A 25,645-nucleotide genomic window follows, 5' to 3' on the forward strand; every position below is an offset into this window, starting at 1 on the left:
ATAAACACAAACAAGTAGAAGAAACAATATGTGTTATTAGTCACACTAGAAAATCAACAGAATAAGTAATAAGCAAACAAGATGTTGAAGGCACATCCATCAAGGTTACGCAAAGCTTAGGAAGGACACGGACGGCAAAGGGTTTGTAGACCGGAATGCCCAGGATAATAACCAAGACAGGTCCTTACAATGTAAGAGAGGCTTTACGCCCAAACAGTATTTCTTTGTGCCCAAACAGCATTTTTTGGGCAAATTCGCCCTTATAAATAATAAAATATAGAAGGAAGACCAACTTATTGAAGAAGTATCGAAACGCCTACCAACCTAGAGGTAGCGTCAGTTGGACTTCACGTTTCCTGTGCTCTTCTTTTCATTTCCTTTGGTGCTATTCACAGTGACTGGGCATGTCCCGTCCCTACCATTTTTCTCCAGCCGGTAGATTTTGTTCTACAGTTCATCATTATCCTGGGCGTTCCGGTCTACAAACCCTTTGCCGTCCGTGTCCTTCCTAAGCTGCTGCACCACGTTGAGAGTGACTTCCAAATGTTTTGGCCTCCCTGCCAGGCGCGGCTCTTGCTGCCTCATGAGTAACCTTACAGACGTGGCTCATGACACGTGCCTCCTCGTGAGTAAATTTACAGACCCGGCTCGCAGCTTTCACCGCCTTGTGAGTAACCTTACAGACACATTTTGTGGCTCTTGCCGCCTTCTAGTTACTTTATAGACGGATTATAGCTCTGGATCTCTCCTTTTCACAAGGACTGTAGCTTTTGATTTCTAAGCCTTTGGTTGGACTTGCTTTTCGAAACTATTTTGCTTTGTGTAACCTTGATGGATGGGCCTTCAACATCTTGTTTGCTTATTACTTATTCTGTTGATTTTCTAGTGTGACTAATAACACATATTGTTTCTTCTACTTGTTTGTGTTTATTATGAATATTAACTGCAGTAATATACTGTATATTTGAATTGAGCCCATGTGCTGTTTGTTTCCCTAAAACCTTATTCCCCAGCATTTTTTAAAAAAAACATTATTTGATTTTTACAAAGTACTGTCCATAAATTTTGGTGGCATAATTTTTTAAAAATGTAATTCTGTCAACAGCATTCAACACATAAATTAAAATCACAACAATATATAACATGTTTAATGTAGCAGTTTTATAAGTTTCAGCTGAGTAAATAAAGTATCCTCTCCCCAGACTTTGTTTCTGTGGTGAATATTAAAAGTCTTTGAAGAGGGCTATAAAATAGGTCACGGTTATACTTCAACTGTTTGAACTATTGCTGTTGTGACCTTTACAACTTCTGAATAAACTTTGCTTACCGTTATAAATGTGGCTAGTAATTGGACACACACATTCAGATACCTACATTATGATGCTGTGCCAAAAGGGAGAATGTAGACCTACTTCATTGAATGCAACAACGTAAGTCTTTCAAAAATTGCTCCTACCACAAGAGCAATTTTTTGCCTAGGTTGAAAGCTGGTGACCCACAGCTTCGCCTCTCTACTTACTTTCCCCTTATATAATTGTGCACATGTCCCACCAAACTCAATAGAAGGTATGAGTGTTTCCAGATATTCCATTTGTATATCCCTCAAGGAAAAAATAGTGTCAACATTTAATACACAAGACTCCATTGGTTGACTGAAGGCTATGTCATGTTCTGAACAGTTAGGGTTGCCAGCTCCGGGTTGGGAAATACCTGGATATTTTGGGGGTGGAGTCTGAGGAGGGCAAGGGTTTGGGGAGGGGAGGGACTTCAGTGGGGTATAATGCCATAGCGTCCACCTTCCAAAGTGGCCATTTTCTCTAGGGGAACTGATCCCTGTTGCCTGGAAATCAGTTGTAATAGTGGGAGATCTCTATCCACCACCAGGAAGTTGGCGACCCTATTGGGGTTTAAGCTTTTGAGAGTCAAAGCTCCTTTTATCAGATAGTATAGCACATCGAATGCATAGTGCAACTGGACTGGCAGCACAAAAGTGAACAAGGTGAGCAACTATACAGTATAAGACATATAATAAAATGGTGCAGTTGAACAGTGCAGTCGATAGGGCCAGAAACCAAAGAGCAAGGTGAGAAAAGCCAACTGCACAGACAGGCACAATAAGATGTGATCCATTGTCCCACCCTGCTTAGGCATCACATACACTTAAGGTTGCCAGCTGCGGGTTGGGAAAAACCTGAAGATTTTTGGGGCGGACCCTAAGGATGGAAGGGTTTGGGGAGGGGAGGGACTTCTATGCCATAGAGTCCAATGGCCAGAGCAGCCATTTTCTCCCGGTGAACTCATGTCTATCGGCTGGAGATCAGTTGTAACAGCGGGAGACCTCCAGCTACTACCTAGAGGTTGGCAACCCTGTGAACAGTACAAACCAACTCAGGCTCAAGGCTACCTTCTCATCCATGACTAGGTTTGGTTTGCTGCAGAGCGTATAATGAAGTACTACATACAAGTATAGCATTGGTACTGGGACTATATACTAGGACTAGTATATACATTAAATAATTGATGCATCTCTAACACAAACAAAAAAACGGGAGCTTTCTGTTTCTACTTCTATATAGGTATGGGCTTGGGAGGGAAAGGATGCTTGTATTTACACTCAACACTAAGAATACTGCCCTTAACTTGCGTGCATTGAAATAACTCTTCTCGTTTTAAGAACAAGCTGAATACAAAATGAAGAGGGCTCTTGTTCATAGACGGCAGAACATTCTTAATTTGCACATCCTTTGATATTATTCAATAATAGTCCATTTTTCCTATAAAGATTCCATAATCCTCTCTTTAAAAATACTTGTGTTTTTACTTCCCATTTTCATTTTTATCTGGTTGTGTTTATCTATAGCTCTGTTCATAGTTTTAAAAAATCTTGCGCATCCAGTTGGAGTCCCGGCCTCCCTGCTGCTCCCATTAGACTCTTGGTAACCACCTTACTTAGTGTTACTCGTTTTCACCAGAGGCAATGCCTCAAGCTAAATTCGCTGCATGGAGGTGTGCGGAGCCTTGATGACTGACACACGGAAATTGATTTTCACTATTAGAAGAAACAGTTTCCAAGACTAAAATAACGAGGGACCAAATATTAGAAAAGGAATACGTAAAAATTCATTAAAAATAGGACAGAGGTATTTGCACTGGTCTCTTCCACATTTTTTTTAAGAAGAATGATTTACCCAGCAACTGACTTATTAACTTCCTTCTGCCTTACTTAGCACTTAGAAGAAAAAGGCAAACTTTCCATTGCCAAAATAGCAATTACTTATCATTACTTCAATGACAGCCCATACAGACTTAAGAAGTTCGGACATCAATGGGTTTAGACTAGAGTAACTTTGGATAGGATTGCAGCCATCATTTATAACATAATGAAACCCTCGCATGATGATTTTAGGATACTTTTTTGTGAGGTGAGTTGCTTGTGTTAAAGTGTCTGGGTACACAAATCTTTAACACAGTAACTTTAATTTTTAATATGAGGCTATTTCATAATTACAGCTTCCTTTTGTGTCCCTGTGTAGTAGCAGTTCTAGAATGACAGTCATTGAAGATTAATGCCAAGCCCAAATGGAAGAATTTAATCTTAGTCATGCCACATTGATTACACATCACCCTCAAGATTGGCCTGCAATCACTGGCAACACTCTGAAATACTGGCTAGAATCTGAATTGAATGTTCATAAACTCCAGATTCATCCTGTGCCAGTGGTACGATAATGTCACAATGTAAAAATATAACATGTGAATTAGCTGTACAATTTATGTTGACATATGCCTCTGGCTTTTCTGAAAAACAATGACAGGTGTATCCATTAAGTTACAACAATAAAGTCATATATGATTTTCTGGTTAAATTTAGTTTAGTAATTTTGTGCATACCCTGACCTGGATGGCCCAGGCTAGCCTCATTTCGTCAGATCTCAGAAGCTAAGCAGGGTCAGCCCTGGTTAGTATTTGGATGGGAGACCACCAAGGAATACCAGGGTTGCTGAGCAGAGGAAGGCACTGGCCAACCATCTCTGTTAGTCTCTTGCCATGAAAACCCCAAAAGGGGTTGCCATAAGTCGGCTGCGACTTGAAGGCACTTCACACACACACACACACACACACACAATTTTCTGCATGCTTCCTTTAGTTTATCTGTTTCTTCTGATATTCCTGGGCACTGATTATCCATAGACATTGAGTCGTTTCTTTCCTAGATTAGGTTTTGTTCTGCTCAATCTATGAAAAAGATGATTGACCATGCACTCTGGAGATACGAGAACAGCAATCTCTCAACCATCTTCAGATAACAGAAAGCGTAGTAACTTGTGAACCCCTGCAAGTGCCACTGGAGGAAAGGGCCAATAACTACATAAGGAGATCGGCCTATAATTTATGGCTGGCAACTAGTGGGAGGTTTGGGACCAGGGGGACAGGCAGGAATGGCTTCACATGATGCTGCAATATCATTTCAGGCCGAAAAACTGTAAGAGCTTTCACCACATCTCATGACACTCTAATAATCCCTCTGATCTCTGTGCAATGCAATGCTGTCACTTCCTGTTTTTTTTTTTTTGCTGGAAATGACACTCCTCCCCCCCCCATTGGCCCCCAACACTCATTAAGTGATAAGAGGTGGGAGGACAACCCCTTCTCAAAGCCATCAAAGCTGCAATGAGTGAGGCAAAGGGTTGACAACTTCAGCCAAGATAATTCCTTGATATCTGGTGGTGGTGCCTGGGGAGAGCAGAGTTTGGGGAGGGAGAACTCAGCCGGGATGAGATGCCACAGAGTCCATCCTCCAAAGCTGCCATTTCTTCCAGCAGAACTGAGCTCTGTAATGTGTGGATCTGTTATAATTCTGGGAGAATTCCAGACTATATGTTAAGGTGGATGACCCTAGTGTGGCATTTATGACAGATTTAAATATCTTACATCCAAACCAAAACCCTGTACTATGGATGACATGAATACTACAGACACAGTAATGTGAAGACAAGACTTTTGTTTTCGATGGTTAAAATACTAGAATAACAAAGCTACTTTTCAATGGCATTACTTCATAAAGGACATTTTGAAGATCTGGATTTTCTAATTAACCTCTTGTGGAGGACAGCTGCACACTGTTAGGGCCAGGGACCACCAGTAAGTTGTTATCAGACGACCGTAAAGATCTTCGGGGGGCATACCAGGAGAGGTGGTCCCACTACACAGAGATTACCAGCTTTCTCTGTTCCTGGTGTTCACTGGAAGATGCATTAGCGAAACAATATGAACGCTTGGCAATTCTCTAATTGTACAAAGAAGGGTGGTAGATTAAGGTGTGGAAATAACTTATATTTTGTAATAAAGTATTTTTTTGATTGATTTTCTTTGGCCTTATTCAAGAACCCTGCACTGGCACATAAAGAAAGCCTACTAATGGTGTCTAGAAATGTCACCGCGGAGAGTTCTGCCACAGTAAGGTTTTATAACACTATCTATTAAGTGGTTGCTAATAGGATAGATTTAGATTTAAGATCACTCCAGCATCTCCCCCTTCGTATTTAACTTTTCTCTTGGGGGAAATGAGTCCCATTATTCATTTTGTTGCTTGGCGTATACACTTGTGAAACACTACCAACCTATATATTGGCTGGATTTTGAATCAGACGAACAACAAACCTAACTTTTAAAGAGCAACCATTTTGGAATGGGACAATGTGATAAAAAATCTGTACTTATGAAAATTACATCTTGTGAGCCTAAACCTAGCTCTTTCACACAGTGTTATAAAATGTTTGATCTACCAGCAGAGGATAGTGGAGGATAGATTGTGGAGGATAGATTGCCCCTCAGCTCCAGAAAAACAAGCAAAAAAATGGCCATCAGGCTGACATGGTGACACCACTTCCAGAAAAAAACTGGACCCAATGTCAGCCCTCTCTAGAAATCACTGGAAACTCTATGGCTTTACCATAGAGTTTCTGGGGATTCCTAAAGAATATTGCCATCACATATGGGTATTCCCCAAAAGTGACATTCCCCACCCCCAATCTGCTGTTGTGAGGCGATGCCAGGCCACTATGCCTTGGCAACCCTAGTATGAAAATCTCTGAAGTGCAATCTATCAAATGTTTTAAAAGTATCTCAGTTATACCTGATAATTTTTGACTGGCAACACTATCATACCGGATTGAAGTTCCTGATATGTATGCATTTGTACAGGGATATCTGAGTGTGTTTAAACTCTACACAAGTAGGGGGGAAAGAGCTATTCTATTTCAGAACTGTACTAAAATAGAATTCTTGAGATTTCTACGTCACTGCAAATTAGGAAATGATTTCTAAAAAAACAAATTCAGACTTTAAAGCATTGACTCCATAGGTTGATATATGTTTGATAATATTGTGCAAGTTTGTTAATTCCTATTTTGTGCCTGCAGCACAAAAGGACGAGCAAACATATGTATTAAAAGTTTCTTTACCAAAAACAGTCAGCTCTGCTGGATCGCTGTCCCGTTCTCCCACCATGTTGGTTCCAACACATGTGTACATTCCTGCATCACTCTTTCTTGTGTTTGAAATCATAAGCTTCCCACCTCGTATCTATATTAAACAAAAGGAGAATGCCTATACATTTTAATACACAATTATTCAAGTTTCACATATCTAGACCCAACCCCCACAATATATTATTAGTACCTATTTTTGTAGCATTATGTCTGCAAAATGCTTTACAATTCTTTATTCATCTCATAAGATCACTGTGCATAGGTTGAGTGTAGGCATGCAAGGCCCCGTAGCTCCACCGGTGGGAGCTTTCTGGGGCTGTGGCTGCGGTGCGCGCACCCCACGCAACGTGCCTATGTCACTTCCGGGTTTACCTGAAAGCGACGTGGATGCTCTAGCGATCTCAGTCAAAACTCTATGGTTTCCATAGAATTTTATCCAAGGTTGCCAAGCAGGCAGCCCGGTGGACCAGCGAGATTTTACCTGCCACCACCGGGCACTTGGCAACCCTAGTTGAGTGGGAAACATTGACTTGCTCAGGAGCAGAGCTAAGGTCTCAAGATAGGTCTCCCAAGTTCTAACTGACATAGCTACGCTGGCCTAAAATCATTTTCCTTTGTCATGTCAGACTAGAATGGCAACCTGTGATTTTATCCACAATGTCACTTTTAAACAACATTGTCACTAGAAAACTGAAGAGAAAAGTAACCTAGGATAGGAAGAAGAAGAGGAGTTGGTTTTTATATGCTGATTTTCTCTACCTTTTATGGAGAATCAAACTGGCTTATAATCTCCTTCCCTTCCTCTCCCCACAACAGACACCTTATGAGGTAGGTGAGACTGAGAGAGCTCTAAGAGAACTGTGACTAGCCAAAGGTCACCCAGCTGGCTTCATGTGAACGAGTGGGGAAACCAACCCGGTTCACCAGATTAAAGTCCGCCGCTCATGTGGAGGAGTGGGGAATCAAACCAGGTTCTCCAGATTAGAGTTCATCACTCTTAACCACTACACTATGCTGGAAACCTAGGAAAACACTTCATTTTAAATGCATTGCAGTAAAATATCCTTAAATAGCACTATCTTTCAACCTAATTTATCTAACAGGGTTGTGTGTAATAAAACAGTGGCTGTTTTGAGGCTATTTAACTGCAACGTATTTAACTATGGTTGTTACCGCACTTCTATTCCCAGCGATGTATTAAGAGTTTGAAAATGTTATAAAAAATACTATTTGCACTTTGTTTGGCCCCTTTAGCTGTGAAGACGTCTTCCAACCATTTATAAGCCGTGGTATCCAAAAACCCTTTTAAAGCGATGTTTTTTAGAACATTTTCAAACTCTTAATACATCGCTGGGAATACAAAGTGCGGTAACCCCATATAACTGAATAGTAACATTTGAACAAGGATAGGACTTTCAAAAACAATACAGATCAACACAATTATGTATGGGTCTGAGCTGCAAAACCTGTCCTGTTCCTAAATTACACAAAATCCATCTAGGGTTGCCAGCACCCTGCTGAGGGGTGGGGAATCTCCTGTTCTGGGGCCCCACCCACCAGCACTAATTAGCTGGCCTGTGGGGGACTTAGGCAGGAAACTAGGCCAAGGTCTGTGCGACCTGCAATGCAGTGATGTGAAGTCATCATGTTGCCAGTGATGCATGGATGCACTAGTATTTGGCCAAAAACTCCATGATAAAAATGACTTCTACCTTGCTTAAATTTGAGAGTGTCCCCATGTCGCCATGATGACGTCACTTTCGGTGCATGCCAGAAATGACGTCGACGGTGTAGGCCTTTCTTTGCTCCCGGTAAGTCCCCTCACTGCCCCGTAGTTGCCAGGGGGGCAACCCTGAATCCAACATGAGCATAATGTACTAGCAAACTGTTAGAGGTATTATGCAAAGTAATTTAAACTGGACCTTGTTCCTACATTCCATTTTATGATATTATCATTTCCTAATCATCCTGAACATCCACTTTGTGTATCTTTTTGGGGTTTTTTTTAAGGAGTCCTGTGTGATATTGCCATTTTAGTAGAAAGGACTTACACTGATTCTCTCTTCTCTGTCATCAATTCGAATTTTGTCTTTTTTCCAGTAAATAGAGGGCTCAGGATGTCCACGAGGAGGCTGGCATTCTAAAATGGCTGGTTCACCTGCTGCTACAACAACATCCGTGGGGTTTTGGCGGAAATCATCCCGGAGCACTATTACAGAAAAATATGGATAGAAAAACAAACATTATAAAAAATATGGGAAAACATATATAGAGAAAACTAGATTCTTTCGTTGTTGTAGCTATTCAACGTGCAAGATAAAAATACACCCAGAATCAGGTAATCAGGCAAGAAATAAAAATGACCTCCATAGATGACCTTTAGTTATCATATGAGTACAGGCAAGGCATGCACATTGAACCGAGTTACCATTCATATAAGTGCAAACATCCACACATAGGTAAGGTAAGGTAAGAAATTTATTTTTATGTGGCCATAGGCCTTCACAAAACATCATCCACAAAGTAATACAATATTTAAAAAAGACATGTACAAGAAAATAAAATCTAGTAGGGTTAACATGGATACGAAGCACCAGAAACAACATCATTTGTGGGATTCTGCTCTAGAGCTAACTATCTTAGCTCTTATTTTCCTTGCTGCCAGAGCAAACAATGATGTTCTATGAGAAATATACTCATTGGAATCAGACAGCAAGAATATGATTTTCTCCTTTTCTGAGTGGAGGTTTGTACCCACTAGTAGCCCATCCAGAAACTTAGTCCTGGGCTGTGCATAGAGTGGGCAATGGAGTAAATAATGGGGTAAATCCTCCTTCACACGGGTAGATACTGTTCCACGTTTATTCTGTAGACACACCTGCTAAGTGACATCTGGCCAGGGTGACATTCTGGGGAGAAAAAAAAACCTCGTAGCAGCATTGCTGATCTGACACAGAACTCTTTTCATTAAGCAAAGCCGCATGCTGGACCTTGCTTGTAACCTTTGGAAAATCTGGTGTGCCAGGCTGTCATCTGGCGCCGTAGCTACTTCAAAGCCAGCTGTGCAAAACGAGAGCTGACACATTTGTGCCATTTTACCTTTACAGTGGCAAGATTGTTATGACTTGTCATGCTCAGCAGTTTGAAAGGGTGCCAGGATGTTAGGCACACACGCAACCGTGCTTACAAAGTACCTGTTCTTTCGTTCCCTTTTAGTACTCTTGCAGCCACGATTTGGTATTCAGAGAGAAACCAAAAGGGCAAAAAATACATTGCCCAGCCTTTAAGAAACTAGATCAGGCAACAAACGCTACCTACGTATGTAAATTATCACAGAAAAAAAGGGATTAGGCCTTCATGTACAGAAATGATAGCCGCTCATTATTTTTTTACATGTGTCCCAGTCTCAAAGTTAATTGGCACCCTTACCAACACAAAGCTTAAAATAGCTCCAAAACGAATGACTGAAATTTAGGGCATCTTCTCTGCTTATAGTTCGGCTATGTAAGAGACTCATTACTGCTTTAATACAGATCTCACCTTTAATGGGAAAAGAGCCCTCTGAGAATTTTTTTTTTTAAAGGCCTGCATCTTACTAAAGGAGCAGTCAGGAATAGTTCAGCAAAAAATGTCCACTCTCAGCTTATAAGGAGATTTAATTTACTGCTTCTGCTGTTAATAAAATGTGCTCTGTTTTAACATTTTGAACTGCACATTTCCTGTTTCCGTGTGATACATGCAAGGATAAAATTTATATGCACAAGGATTAGGGGCTGAATGGGCTGAGGTGAGTATGCATATAAATCTGGCTCTCAGCTACAGATATGGGTTTCTGCTTATTGTTTAACATTTTCAAGGCACAGGTAAATCCTAAGAGGGGAGGAAACTAATTAAAGGTTAATTTATTTTCAAATATAGAAGGATCCATCTATGTATGTCATGACTAGACTTAGAAAATAAGGAAACTGGCAGATTCCAAGGACTCTGCTTTGTCTGAGGGAGCACATCTGGTGAGGTGAAAAATATCTTTTAACACCCTTTCCCCAATAAACATCTTGTCAAAAGATCAACCCAAAAAGGTATTTTGGACTAACTATTCATAGACAACAGACAGACAGACATTAATTCTCAGATACACAAAAGGCACAGGAAGTGTTTATTTTGGGAGAAAAAGGAATTATTGGATAAAAGAAAGGAAACATTTTGCACTTGCTAGAGGGCAGCATGTCAGGTTCACATATATTTATAGGAGTGATATTCAGGGGCTGGGAAGCCATGCATGGCTCTTTACCAGGCTACCTGTGGCTAGGCTTGCCAACTTCCAGGTACTAGCTGGAGATCTCCTGTTATTACAACTCATCTCCAGCCAATAGAGATCAGTTCACCTGGAGAAAATGGCCATTTGACAATTGGACTCTATGGACCCCCTCCCCAAATCCCGTTCTCCTCAGGCTCTCCCCCAAAAACCTCCCGCCAGTGGTGAATAGGGACCTAGCAACCCTAACTGTGGCTCTTGTCCAATGTGACACCTTTTCCATGTTCCAGAAAAATGAGCATTGCCCAAAAGGGCTTGCCGTTGGCAGGTGGTTCTCACCTTAAAGCAGCTTCTGTTAGAGGACAGGTAAGCTGTGAGTCTCCCTCACTGGCCTTTGAGCTGTACCCCTCTTCTTAACTCAGTAAAAGCTCTCTGTTTCATCTCAGCACAGGGCAACTGTTGAAAGGACATTAAGCTGGCAACCTTATGAGAGTATGCCTCGTGCTGAGGGGAAGGCTGAGAGGGAAGCTCTTCCTTTCATTCCAGATTAGGGATGCCAATTCTGGTCCAGAAAATTTCTCGCATTTTGGAGGTGGAGGGTAGGGTTTGGGGAGGGGAGGGGAGGTACCTTAGCCAGGTATAATGCCATACAGGCTACCCTACAAAGCAGCCATTTGCTCCAGAGAAATTGATCTCTGTCATCTGGAGATTGATTGTAATTCCAGGGGATCCCCAGGCCCCACCTGGAGGCTGGCTAAGACTTAACAGTGGTGAAAAGAAACAATCCTACATGTGCACAGGTACTTTAGTAATTTAATAACATACTTGCATACAATATTAATAGTTATATTTCGTATTATATTTTAGTTATGTCTTATATTAGGGCATATAGTGACTCTTGGCTAGCGGTCACTGCAAATGTGGCTCTCTATGACAGCACCCTGATCTATAGCACAAAAGTAAGAAATACTGCATTAGAAGGGCATTCACCGCATGCAGAACCATAATGCCAACTTTCAAATGTTCTCTTTCTCTAGCATTTCTTAGTATGTATGAAAAAGATGTAAAATTAGTTTAAAACTTCGTTTAAAAAGTCATACACAGGTGGAAATGTGTGTACATTTAGCACCAAAACAAAACAAAAAAGCTGAAAGTTTGATCCAGAAACTACACCCCTGAAAGCATCATCTGCTTGAACACCAGACCCCACTTTGGATAGTTTTCTCTATCCAAGCTTTCCCAATCCAAGGATAGTTTCCACTTTTTAGCTAGCTTTGCCTCCCCTTCCAGCAGTTCTTCTGACTTTCCCTAATCAATTGCCTTCCACTTATCACAAATCCCTGACGGGTGCTTGAGTTTACTTTACTAACCCCAGGTCCTATCTGCCCGTTGCTTGATCAGAAAAAGTAAACACAATCTTCACAGAGACAAAGATAACTATAAATGCTATTATAAATATGCAAATGAATGTAAGGAATACTAATCTCACAATATAATTAGGTGTGAGAACTTTGCTGCAAACGTTCTTGCCAGGTAAACATGGCTTGTTCAAAGGCCCTAGTTTACACACAAGGTGAGCTCCTTACTGGATTGCCTGAGAGTCCCCTGGGAGTATTCATCATAGTTCCATGCCAAGCAGCGTTGGACCTGTTCAGTAGTAGATTGATTGCTGCAACTTGCAACTGTTTTTGACATTTACTGGAGAAAAGACAGAATCACCTGGGGTCATGCTAATTCAGCTCATCAGGTTTACTGATAGGGTTGCCAACCTCCAGGTACTAGCTGGAGATCTCCTGCTATTGCAAGTGATCTCCAGCTGACAGAGATCAGTTCAGCATGTGTGAATTCACTCATGCTCCAGAAAAAAAGATGGAGATTGTAAAACTATGTTTCTTCATTTGCACACTGGTGCAATGCTGAACATAAGGTCATTGTTCTAGGGCTGTTGATTCGGTTCCATCCGAACTGAAAAACAGCCGAATTTTCCCCGATTCGGCGGTTTTCAGTTCAGATGGAACTGAATTCAAAAAAAGGCGGGAAAACGACGAGCCGAATTTGGCGAGTTCGGGGCGATCGCTGAATAAATTCGGCAAATTCGGGGGCTCCGAGCAGCATAACCGTCAGTTAGTAAGCAACTAGCAGCATTCTCCTGCGGCCAGTGGTGGCCAAGCCGGGTCTTCTTCTGGCCAATCAGTCACAGTTGAGTGCATGAGCCCAGCTGCTGCGTGGCCCAGGGAGAGAAAGAGAGTGTCTGTTTGTGTGTGAGAGAGATCCCCGTGGGGGGGGGGTGCGTGTGCACATTTGTGCCTTTCCGCGGCTCTGGGGCATGTGTGGAGGTAGAGGTCCCAAACTTTCAGTGCAGCTTGAGGGGACCCTTCTTGCAAGAACCCCCATGTTTTGTGAAGATAGCGTCAGGGCCCCCCGAGTTATGGAGCCCGGAAGGGGTCCCCCCAATCTGCCCATTGCAATAAAGCCATTACAAACACATTCACGGCTTTCCGCAGCTCCGGGGGGGATTTTTGGAGGTAGAGGTCCCAAACTTTCAGTGTAGGTTGAGGGGACCCTTCTTGCAAGAACCCCAAATTTTTGTTAAGATTGGGTCAGGAGGGCCTGAGTTATGGGGCTCGGAAGGGGGTCCCCCCAATCTGCCCATTGGAATAAAGCATTTAAAAACACACTCGCGGCTTTCCGCGGCTCCAGGGGGGGCATTTTTGGAGGTAGAGGTTCCAAACTTTCAGTGTAGCTTGAGGGGACCCTTCTTGCAAGAACCCCCAATTTTTGTTAAGATTGGGTCATGGCCCCCCGAGTTATACGGTCCCTCCTTCCACCCATTCGAATGATTGGGAGGAGGAACTCCTTAATGTGCATCTAGAGAGCGGCAAATCCAAGGCAAAACCTCCCGTGCATAAATGGCCAGAGAGTATGTGTGTGTGAGTCTGCTAGAATCGTATTGGATTACTCCTGAGTCCTGACTCCCAGTCCCTGCTCCTGATGGAAGAGAAGAAGACATCCACAGTAAGACCCATTTGGGGGCTTTTCTCTATAATTTTTTTCCTGTGTGTGTGTATGTGGGGGGGAGAGATTCTGTCTGTCTGTCTGTCTGTCTCTCTCTCTCTCTCTCTCTGTGTGTGTGTGAGGGGGGGAAGCCAAAGGGGGGTGGGTTTACCTGTTCTGCTGGGGGGTGGGCTTGATTGCCTCTGTGTGGGACTGTGGTTTCTACTCTTTTCACCAGTTGCCAACTTCGTGTGGAGTTAACTGTGGGTCAGTCAGTCTCTCTCTGGCTGGTTCCTATTGTTTCCAATGGGCTGTACAGCCGCTCCTGTTGTTTCGAATGGGCTAGCCTGTCATTCATTTTAGTACATTCATTTTAGTACATTTAGTACATTTAGTCAACCAACATTCCCCTCTCCCATTATCTTCAATGGGTTGGGCAGCCTCTCCCATTGCTTCCAATGGGCTGACTTGTCATTCGTTTTAGTACATCCCTTTTAATGGCTTTATTCCAATGGGCAGATTGGGGGACCCCTTCTGGGTCCCATAACTTGGGCCCCCCTGACCCAATCTTTACAAAACCTAGGGGTTCTTGCAAGAAGGGTCCCCTCAAGCTACACTGAAAGTGTGGGACCTCTACCTCCAAAAATGCCCCCCCGGAGTTGCAGAAAGCCACAAACGTGTTTGTAATGGCTTTATTGCAATGGGCAGTTTGGGAGGACCCCTTCCGGGCCCCATATCTCGGGAGGCCCTGACCCAATCTTCACAAAAATTGGAGGTTCTTGCAAGAAGGGTCCCCTCAAGCTACAATGAAAGTGTGGGACCTCTACCTCCAAAAATCCCCCTCCCCAGAGCAACAGAAAGCTGCAAATGTGTTTGTAATGGCTTTATAGCATTGGGCAGATTGGGGGGACCCCTTCCAGGCCCCATATCTCAGGGGGCCCTGACCCAATCTTCACAAAAATTGGGGGTTCTTGCAAGAAGGGTTCCCTCAAGCTACACTGAACGTTTGGGACATCTACCTCCAAACATGCCCCCCCTAAGCAGCTGAAAGGCACGAATGTGTTTTTAGTGGCTTTAAATGGCCGAATTTATTCGCGAACTCCGAACTTAGTGCCAAATTCCATGGATCCGAATCGGGGGAGTTCGGACTTTGGCATTTCCCGAATAAAAACGGGCTGAATTTTGCCAAATCCGAATTTTACTGAATTTTTTTTTCAACAGTCCTACAATAAACATTTCATAAGAATTTGGCTTGTATCAAAATTGATGACCTATAATGGCCATTTCAAAGAATCAATGAGTAACTGCAATACCAATTTGAAAATAAACCTAGAACACAAAGGAAGGTATAGCAAGTTAGAACCTAATTTATAAGTAAGACAGAAAGTGAGAGTTGTGTTTGCAAATAAAACTTAGTATCTTATTGTTGTAATGATAAATATAAGGAACTGCATGGTAAACGTGTAGGTGACAGTGACACATAATTATTTTACATTTCCTTATGTACAAGATTGATCAAAAGGATTCATGCACAGCACAATCCTATACAGAGTTAGACCCTTCTAACCCGTTGACTTCAATGGATTCAGAAGGGTTTAACTCTGGTTAGGATTACACTGATAGTGTGCCTACTGCATACAATTAAAAGTCCAGATAAAAAATTTAGTGAGTCAAAATATGAATGCCTGTTCAAACACCACAGATGCTTCTGAGCTACCATATCATGTAAGTTTTACATTGTAACTTGGAAAGTATTGAGGAGACTTAATAGAGCAAATAGAGTGTGACGATAAACACTTCCAGCTAAAGCACCTGCTACAGTGTGAATAAAGTCCTGCTACCAAGGCAACTTTTCACCAGCACCTGCCAATTTAGGCCCAAATCCAGATCCGGGTCAAACTGATGTCTATAAACTCCCGGAATTGTATAGAAAATGAATTAGTTTCTTCCTCCATTGCCCTGGCAATTTGTTTAAAGGAGACTGTTTTTCATGGGCAAGTGAATAGAAGGGGTCAAAATTATTCTAATTTATAGATCCATTGCTTAATCCTTCTTTTTGCTTTAAAAACACAGGCCTAAAGAAAAGGAGGAAAAAAACATTTTAATAGGATTTACATTTACATGATGATTACAAATAACCATCTGTCTGCTTCTAGTTTTTCAATCTGGTCCATGTCCCACGAGCCCCTTGCCTATGGTCAAAGCAGCTAAACTGGAAGGAAGTAATACAGGTCTGTCAGGAGGTTCTGAATAATTTGAATTCTTTTTCATAGTGCCTGGTTTCTCCTTCAATCTACACAAGGATACCACATAGATTTTTTAAAAAATCTATATGCACAAATATTAAAATGTGCATGTGTTTATTTATATGGACATCGGTAAACAAAACACCAGTATTTAAAATAAAATATGCAGTCTCCTCTCATTACGGTGTACAGAGTAAAAATAAATCCACATCTATTGTAGCTAGAGGGCATATAAGAGACATAATCTCAGCATTAATGTGGTTCTGTTCAACCCTAATTGGAGGGGGAGGTTGCCCTTTCATTTTGTGAACTGTACTTTTTATACATTAAAATACAAAAATTGTCTCTAGATAGGTTGCTATCTCTGCTGCCATATTCCCAGTTAAACACTTTCTTTTCAGGAAACTCACCATGTTGCAACTTTTCTTACTACAGATTCAAACAACATAAACTTGCTTTGTCTCTCACTTACGCAGAAGAAAGGCTGGGAACAGGATGCTTACAGACTAGCATTGCTGATCCCTCTTTTGCCACCGCCAGGAGGTTTTTGGGGCAGGGCCTGAGGAGGCCAGGGTTTGGGAAGGGGAGGACTTCAATGCCATAGAGTCTAATTGCCAAAGCAGCCATTTTCTCCAGGTGAACTGATCTCTATCGGCTGGAGATCAGTTGTAATAGCAGATCTCCAGCTAGTGCCTGGAGGTTGGCAACAATATTACAGACAGATTTTAAAGATAGCATGTAGAAAAGCAGGGTTGTCAGGTACTCCCTGATAACTGGTGGTGGTGGTGGGGGAGCTAACAGAAGAAAAATAGGCTTAGGCCTGCATCAACAGCTACACAGCGATGTCACTTCCGGTGACGGTACTACTATCTTTTCAAAATCTATCGTTGTATACATTTGTTTCAAACTTGCATGAGTCCAGTTTCCTATATTATTCCATGATATTTTACAAAATGTATTTGTGGGGACTGTGTTTTAAACTAAGAATACCAATAGAAGTGAACAACTGTGAAGAAGAAGAAGAAGAAGAAGAAGAAGAAGAAGAAGAAGAAGAAGAAGAAGAAGAAGAAGAAGAAGAAGAAGAAGAAGAAGAAGAAGACAAGACAAGACAAGACAAGACAAGACAAGACAAGACAAGAAGGTGGAGCTTGGATTCTATATATTCCCAGTTTAAAAAGGTACACTTGGTCATCCAAGGCAATAGGTCTAGAATTATGCTGGCTCGTAAATGATGCAATGGCTTTATCTTGTACAGCTCTGCACATATACATAAATGAGAGTATACATAATAAATATTTGTCCAATCATACCTCTCATTGTCTGGGACTAAAATAGCAACAAATGCATGATGAGAGTGATCTTCTAACCTTCAGCTCTCTGCAATTATTTTGTTAACAAAATCAGTAAGAACTTCAGCTCTGATTAAACTCTAGGAGAACCTTCCACAGATTAGCAGAGCTGTGCCTTTTATCTGCCTCATTCTCCAGAACTTTCTTCTTCTTGAGCTTTACCAGGTGTTGCAATCATTAGTCACAACCACTGGGAGTTGGCCTGTGAAATCTGTCATCAATAGTTAAGTGATTTAAGGAAACTTTTTATCTTCCATAAAGACATTTGTATTGATGCTGCCTTTATGACTATCGGTCTTTGTTATTCCAAGGCCAGGGAGTGACTGAAAAAGCACATCTTGTACATGTTCTTAAGACTCGCTGTGATCAACCAAATGCAAACTGTCATCTTCATGTTTTCTTAAAAGATTTTATTTGACTAGTAGATGACAGGAGGAGTGAGGTATTTCTACTTCAAAAAGTGAAAGATTTATGAGTAAACTAGGAGAGTGCAAAGAAAGCTATGACTTACCTACATTGTACTGAAGTCCCAATAACCTTATCTCCACCTTGTTTTTCACCCCTAATGAATTCTGAATGCTGCAGTTAGCATTCAGTAATTTCATTACTCATTGACCATAAATCTTCAAAGGTTTTCTGACAGCCAAGAAAAGGATGGGGAGCAATAAGCATTTCAAACCACCTTTGAAAATGTAAATTCCCTAAAGACCAAACTGAAATAATGATTACATAAATTAGGCATGTGCCAATGGAGTGTTTGAAATCATACAGAAAATAATCTTCCCAAGCTCATATTTTCCCCCTGAATCATACAATGATAACAATAGAAAATCCAATGTTAGTAAGCATGCACGTGTGTGTATAGAGAGAGTAATCCTTAAAATTCCTCAATGATTTGCAAGGAAAAAATATTTTCACCATGGTTTCATAACATGAAATATGTTGTGTGTTTATACCTCAAATATATTATTAATGTTCAAACTAAGTCATTTTCAGTTACCACATTAAACATAATACCATGGCTGTTGTCCCGAGGCCGCGGCCTGGGACGGACCTCGGGACTGTGCTGCGGCCCCATGCCCGCCCCGCCCCTCCGAGGGAGTCCCCATCCCTGGAGGACCAACCCCACTTACCGGGTCGGAGGGCGGAGGAGGCGAGAGCAAATGGGTGAGGCAGCGGCACAATGGAAGGCGGGGTAGGCGGGAGAGACGGGAGGGGGTTGGGACCCAAACCCCCGTCACGGGGGGGAGCGTGCTGGCCAGCAGCGGCCGACGCGAACCCTGGGGGCGAGGCGGGGACAGCTCCCCCCCAGGCAGCGAGGGCCCCAAGGCCAGAGACGCCGGCAGCAGCCGAGGCCCGGTCCCGTGTTCCGGCGGGAGGATGAAAGCCCGGCATGGTTGGAGACGGCTCGGAGGGGACGTCGAAGGGGAGCGGGGAGAGAAAGGGAGATGGGGGCAGAAGTGATTGCCCTCAAAGAGGCTGGGGCGGTCGTGTGGTGCAGTGCAACCGCGGGAGCAGAGGAGGATTGAGCCAGCGGCCGCAAAGGGCGGGGCTCGAGGCAGGCATTTCAGGGGAGGGACACCCATAAAAGCGGCAGCTGAAGCAGAGGCTGAGGAGGAGAGGGAGGCATGTTGGGTGTGCTAGGCGGCAGCCAAAACACCCTATGCCGGGAGAAGGTGAGAAAAGAATTCTCACGTCGAAGCTCCAAGTCTGAAGCCTGGGAAGCTGACGCCCGCTGGGCTGTAGGGCACGGTGGACCCGTCATTGGGGGGAGGTCGTGGGGCAGCACATCAGAGCTGTTTAACAACTTTTTTCACTGAAGATTCCATACCTGTTATGTGCTAGATAACTGTAACAAGCTATATTTAAGATACCACAACCCCAAAAGGGGTCGCCATAAGTCGGCTGCGGCTTGACGGCACTTTACACACACACACACACACACACACACACACACACACACACAAAATGTACATATACAAACAGGACCCACAAGACTCACTAGGGAAATTCCATCCTTTTTGTCCCCCCACTTGCTGCAACACCAGTTTCCCAGCCAACCTGTCTTCTTGCAGAGTGGATACCAACTGGCTCAAGTGGCAAGGGTTGGCAGGTTCCACTTCCCCTCCTTCCTCCACCCACTGATGTGGCAGCATCTCCAGCTCTACCCATTCCTTGTCCCACCTACAGTGAAGGAAAAAAGTATTTGATCCCCTGCTAAATTTGCCCATTTGCCCTCTGACGAAGAAATGACCAGTCCATAATTTTAATGGTAGGTTTGTTGTAGCTGTGAGAGACAGAATAACAACAGGAAAAACCCCAGAAACATGTACAGGCCCGTCTGCAGTTTGCCAATGTACATCTGAATGACCCAGTTCTCCTCTGGGTCATTCAGATGTGAATTGGCAAACTGCAGACGGGCCTGTACATGTGCTGTCTTGAACAAGGGGACCTTGCGGGCTCTGCAAGATCTCAGTCCTTCACGGCGTAGTGTGTTACCAACTGTTTTCATGGTGACTATGGTCCCAGCTGCCCTGAGATCATTGACAAGTTCCCCCCATGTAGTTCTGGGCTGCTTCATCGCCGTTCTCATGATCATTGCAACTCCACGAGATGAGCTCTTGCATGGAGCCCCAGACCGAGGGAGGTTGAGGGTTAGCGTAAGGGTTAGGGTTAGGATCTGGCTGGTTGATGGGGGATCAAATACTTATTTCACTCATTATAATGCACATCAATCTCTGACTTTTGTCTTCTGGGTTTCTGGGGGTTATTCTGTCTCTCATAGCTACAAGGAGGTTGAGGGTTAGGATCTGGCTGGTTGATAGGGGATCAAATACTTATTTCCCTCATTATAATGCACGTCAATCTCTGACTTTTGTCTTCTGGGTTTCTGGGGTTTTTCCTGTTGTTATTCTGTCTCTCACAGCTACAACAAACCTACCATTAAAATTATGGACGGGTCATTTCTTCGTCAGAGGGCAAACAGGCAAATTTAGCAGGGGATCAAATACTTTTTTCCCTCACTGTACCTGCCTAGCACATCTGCAGATGACTGCAGTGGCAACTCTAGATGTCCCCTCCTCCCCTCTCCCTGCCTGGCAGGATTAGCAGTAGCTCCAGTTGCTCCATCTTCTTGCCCTCCTGGCCACCTTGCCTGGCACATGCAGAAGGGTTTCTCTTTCTTGCCTGCCCACCAACTTAGGTGGCAACAGCAACTTCTGCTCCATCAACTATCCACCAACCCAAAGGGGACGCTCCATTACTTAGTCTGTGCAAGCATATAAAACACTTATTTCTTTGGGAGGATTTAAACCGCCCTCATCTTGGGGGTAAAGGGAATATGACTGAGGAAGGCACTGGCAAACCACCCCATAAACAAAGTCTGCCTAGAAAGCATTGGGATGTGACATCACCCCATGGGTCAGGAATGATGACATCCTTAGAAGGGCCTCCCAAGATGATCTTAAGGCACAAGGGGAATATATGTTAGGAGGCTTACTTATATAATGCACTACCTAACACGTACACAGACTCCATGACTGAGGCCTGCAATAAACCAAGATGCCAACTAGTCCCCATATACACTCTAACGACACAATTACCTGACCTAACAACACCAGCCATACCATCTCAGGTTCATTTTCCAACATTATGTACACCATCAAGTGTCAATGATGCACTTCTACTCTCTACATCAGACAGATAGGCCAATCCCTATGCAAAACAATAAATGTACATAAATCTCACATTAAAAATCATATTACTCAGAAACCAGTGGAAGGACATGTTAATCTTCCAGGGCATTGCACTGATGACCAAAGAGTGGCAGTTCTCCTACAGAGAAGCTTCAAAGAGAGATTACAACAGGGACCTGCTGAACTAGAATTCATTAACAAGTTCAGGGCAGTGGGCACCCAGGGTTCAACAGAGACAAAGCAATCTTATCTCATTACAGAGCTTCCCACCTCTATGCCTATCTCTTACCACTAATCAAGTTTATTACATTCTGCATTGTACCCCTACATTTTAACTCCAACTGATCCTCTTTTGCAATACCCCTCCCGCCGCTGACTTAGATATAAGGGCTGACGGACCTTCATTTTATTTGTATCTGACAAAGTGAGCTTTGACTCATGAAAACTTTTGCTGTGGAGAATTTTGTTGTTCTTTGAGGTGCCACTGGACTCAAACTTTATTCTACTACCACAGCAAAACATAGCTACACATGTTATGCTTTGGAGGGTGGCTCTGAAAATATGTGATGAAAATATGGGCTCTGAAGATATGTGATGAAAATATGGGCTCTGAAGATATGTGACGAGGCACTCCATTAGATACTCTGAACCCATTCAGATTTCAACAGAGTAACTATAAGCTTGTTTACTCAGAAGTAAGTCTCACTGAGTTCACTATAATGCTTTCAGCCAACATTGGGCAATAATTCAAAAATCTCATTACCTAACCAGGTTCAAGGAAAAATAAATATAATTGGGTGTCATCTACTTAGTGAGGAAGTTTGACTCTAATTTTTTTATCACCATCTCCTTCAGTATTTCAGTGTAGGAACCTGAGAGAATTTTACAGTAACCCACAGGACAACTTCCAAGAAGCAAAGCATTAGTCTTTCAGCTTCATCCTCTGCAACATTATCATCAAGTAAAAGCAGAACATACGTAATGCACTCCAAATACCACTGTATTCCACAAGATGTCAAAATGTCATTAGGTTCAAAACCCTTCTGGAGTTTTGATTTATTCTCTACATCCTATTAGAAACAATGTTTCTACCTATAATTTATCACATTTTAATCCTTACGATTTCTAAGTGTGACAACGCAATGTAAGTACAATTACCATTTTAGCACAACTGAAAGAAGTTTATATTAAATGAATGATTTTAAACCTGGCAACAATCCAGGTTACCTGGCCTGTTGAAATATACAACTACATCAGCTATTTTTATAGAATTTTTCATACTCAGAAGAATAGAGAAAAGCAAACGGTTTTTTAAATATAATTACAGTATCTTAGGGAGGCATGCTAGATAACTCTGATCTGTTCTGGTGAGACCAGGTATATGGCTTATTTAATGGTAGCTTTTACATTTGGCATTTCATAGCATGCTATTAGAGGCTTAAGTATAATTTCAAAAAGAACATTCTCAGGCTCAAACAGAAGCAAAATTTTGCAAGGTCAAGCAAAAATAATTCTTAAAATCCTAGAGCTAGGAAGTGTTCAAACTTCATTCCTGGTTCAAACATGAAACAGGTGCCCTTTTACACGTGTTAAGTATAAATTTAACGGTATCCCCAACCTCAGCCTTCCTTTCTCTCAGCCTGCCATTGGCAGTCTCCCAGTGTGCCCAAAGATCTGATGGGTGCCTGGGAAACAATTTCTGTTTGGCACCGGGGTGGTGGTGGTGGTAATGGAATCCAGCATTCTTTCACAAGATTCTCCATTTCATTTTCTGTGGTTCATTTTCTTTCGCATTTTAAGAATTATTTAGAAACTCCAATTGTTTATACAAAACCAGACAGATGACAATTGCCTGCTGGTTATTTGTAAATTGGTGCTGTGATAGTAGCTTTTGGTTTTGTATTAATATTTAATTTAATTTAAAAAAATAAAGGAACCCGTGCCCTTTCACACAAATACATGTATCTCATATGCCATAAAGATGGTGTTTTATTTGTGAATTAATATAAATAGGCCATATCATCATGTCATGGGGTTTGTACTGGGCTTACTTGCTTCCCCATAAAATGTCTCTGTCTCTGCTCACTTGGTTCAGCTCTGAAAATAGGTTAAGGATTGTATGAATGTTACCTTATCTCAGACCACTTGGGATTGTTGAATAGGATGAAAATTTACTATTTTGCACAAACACCCTTCAAGAAGTCTGCAAGAGCGTTATGTGGCTGCAGACTCATAACTCTATTATATTTAATAAAGCTGGTGGTGCAACATATATAAATATCAGCAGACCTTCTGTACTGGATTAATTTTTTGTTTCTAATCCACAACACAGTTTATAACAATGGTCTACCTAAACCCCTGGTAACTCTAGAAACAGGTAGGGTTGCCAGGTCCCTCTTTGCCACAGGTGGGAGGTATTGGGGGCAGAGCCTGAGGGTTTGGGGAGGGGAGGGACTTCAATGACATTGACTCCAATTGCCAACGTGGCCATTTTCTCCTGGTGAACTGATCTCTATCCACTGGAGATCAGTTGTACTAGCAGGAGATCTCCAGCTAGTACCTGGAAGTTGGCAACCCTAGAAGCAGGCAACAAGGACAACATTTTTCTCTTGGAGTTGCTCTTAAAAACACGCACAACAAAAACTGTTTTCATATGTTTGTTGGCTCTGAACATGGATGTTTAATATGTCATAAGGAATAATATTTACAGAAAGACCTATCTAGGGCTGTCAAGACTTCTATAGAGAGAGGCCTCCTGCTGGCAGCCTATGTAGCTTACTGCCACTCGAAGTGGTGGCAGAAAACTTGTTTTTAATGTTGGTATTGCCTATGCCACTACGTCATTTCCAGGAAAATTAAGATTTTCTGCTCCAATATGCAACCGTTTATACTTATATTGACCTTCTTTTGCCATTTTGTTGCCCATTCACCAAGTATAAACATTTCAGTTCCTGGATTCTATTTATTAATTACATTTCATAAATTTGTGTGTGGGTATATAGTTCTTGGTTATAGTATAATAACAAAGGAATACATTGCTTTATTAAAATACACAGAAGAGCAACAGTGAATAAATCCATGTGTCATGTCAATGTAATAACATTATGGCATCTATTAGTAAGCATAGATATGCTGGTGGGCCCTTAACTGAGGGGACTTCATAAAATGAATAATATTCCATCTTAAAAAATATAATTAACTCTTAATGAACCTTTCCCTTTCCCCAGTAAATTCAATTTAGTCTAATCCTCAGGTTTATGGTAATGTTGAGCTCATTAAAATGTTACTTAAAACTCATTAAAATGCACACTGAGAGGTAACAGCTTCATTACGGTAATATATGGTAAAAGGAAAAAAAGAATGCTTTATTATCATTTAATTGTTTCCAAAACTGAATACATCTGCATAGTGATAAGGTTCACAGGATATTTTAGATGGTACTCAATAATTAAGCAGCTCAGTAATTAAAAATGCATTTCTAAAAATAATTTTATGTTATTGCCTATTCCTGGTTGTTTTTCTAATTAGAAAAAGTAGCCATATCAATCCAGCTCATGAAATTGGGTGGAAATGATACACCAATGGAGGAGTTTAAATTATTTTAACTTCAGACCATGTTCCCTTTTTCTCTGAGAGCTTTGTATTTAAAACTGCACATAAAGAATAATTAAATATTGGATAAACACGCTATTAGTAAGATTTATTTTAGTAATTTCCCCTGCCCTCTCCACTAAAAAGATAAAGGCAACTTATAGATAATTAAACAAAAATATAAACAATAATCACATATTAAAATTACATTTAAAATATAACCCCCTTATAGTTTTCTGAACCAGAACAGCCAGGCTTTAATAGTATCGCTGTGTTAGTATATTATCCCGTGTTCAGTAATGTGAAGAGATATTTATTTTTCACACCATAACATATCGTGTCAGATGTCCCGATGCTCTTCCACCCACCAGAGTAGCACCCTAGGCAAACTGCAAAGCAACTCTGGTCCATTGCTGACTCATACTTGATGGAAGTATGAGTCAGCAACTTGATGGCCGGTCAGTGCTTGAATAAACCAAGTAAAGCACTTCCGGACACTGAATGAACACCTGGCAAAGCATTCTTTAATGTGAGTTGCAACACTGCTTTGCCCACTATCGGTTTCTTGTCCTGGGCATAGGATTCCTTGACAAGTCTTATGCATCTGAAAAAGTCCCTGTAAATTGCACAGTACTGTACATAGGTTCACACAAATAATGTAATTATAATCAATTATATCATAAGAATTTTATTCTTACTGATTCTAAAACCTTGAGTAGTCTCAATATATGGTGTTTTTCCCCAACTATCCAAAACTCTGCTCTTGTATGAAATGCTCTTGTATGAAATTCTAGTCTTTTGGTCTAGAATGTTACAAATTTGAAAGTAGAGGTTCTCTTTTTTCCACTGCATTCAGCTACTTTCACAAAATGGACACTGCACACCCAGATGTTTGCTAAAATTTGACAGTTTGTTTGCATTTCTAGGTGGCCATGTTCCCTTTTTCTCTGAGAGCTTTGTATTTAAAACTGCACATAAAGAATAATTAAATATTGGATAAACATGCTCTTATAGTAAGATTTAT

General features: G+C 41.8%; 1 protein-coding gene across 2 annotated transcripts in view; it reads right to left on the reverse strand.

The window, feature by feature from the left end:
• The window catches only part of ROBO2 (roundabout guidance receptor 2), a 504,839-nt gene that overhangs the window by 175,159 nt on the left and 304,035 nt on the right, over positions 1 to 25,645 (reverse strand). For both annotated transcript variants that reach the window (XM_056858915.1, XM_056858916.1), the window contains exons 2-3: positions 8,543 to 8,700; positions 6,465 to 6,585 (exon numbers count right to left, since the gene is read on the reverse strand). In XM_056858915.1, the coding sequence (XP_056714893.1) occupies positions 6,465 to 6,585; positions 8,543 to 8,700 (279 nt within the window). The remainder of the gene's footprint in view (positions 1 to 6,464; positions 6,586 to 8,542; positions 8,701 to 25,645) is intronic.

Source organism: Euleptes europaea, chromosome 12 (assembly GCF_029931775.1).
Source record: "Euleptes europaea isolate rEulEur1 chromosome 12, rEulEur1.hap1, whole genome shotgun sequence".
Taxonomy (NCBI): domain Eukaryota; kingdom Metazoa; phylum Chordata; class Lepidosauria; order Squamata; family Sphaerodactylidae; genus Euleptes; species Euleptes europaea.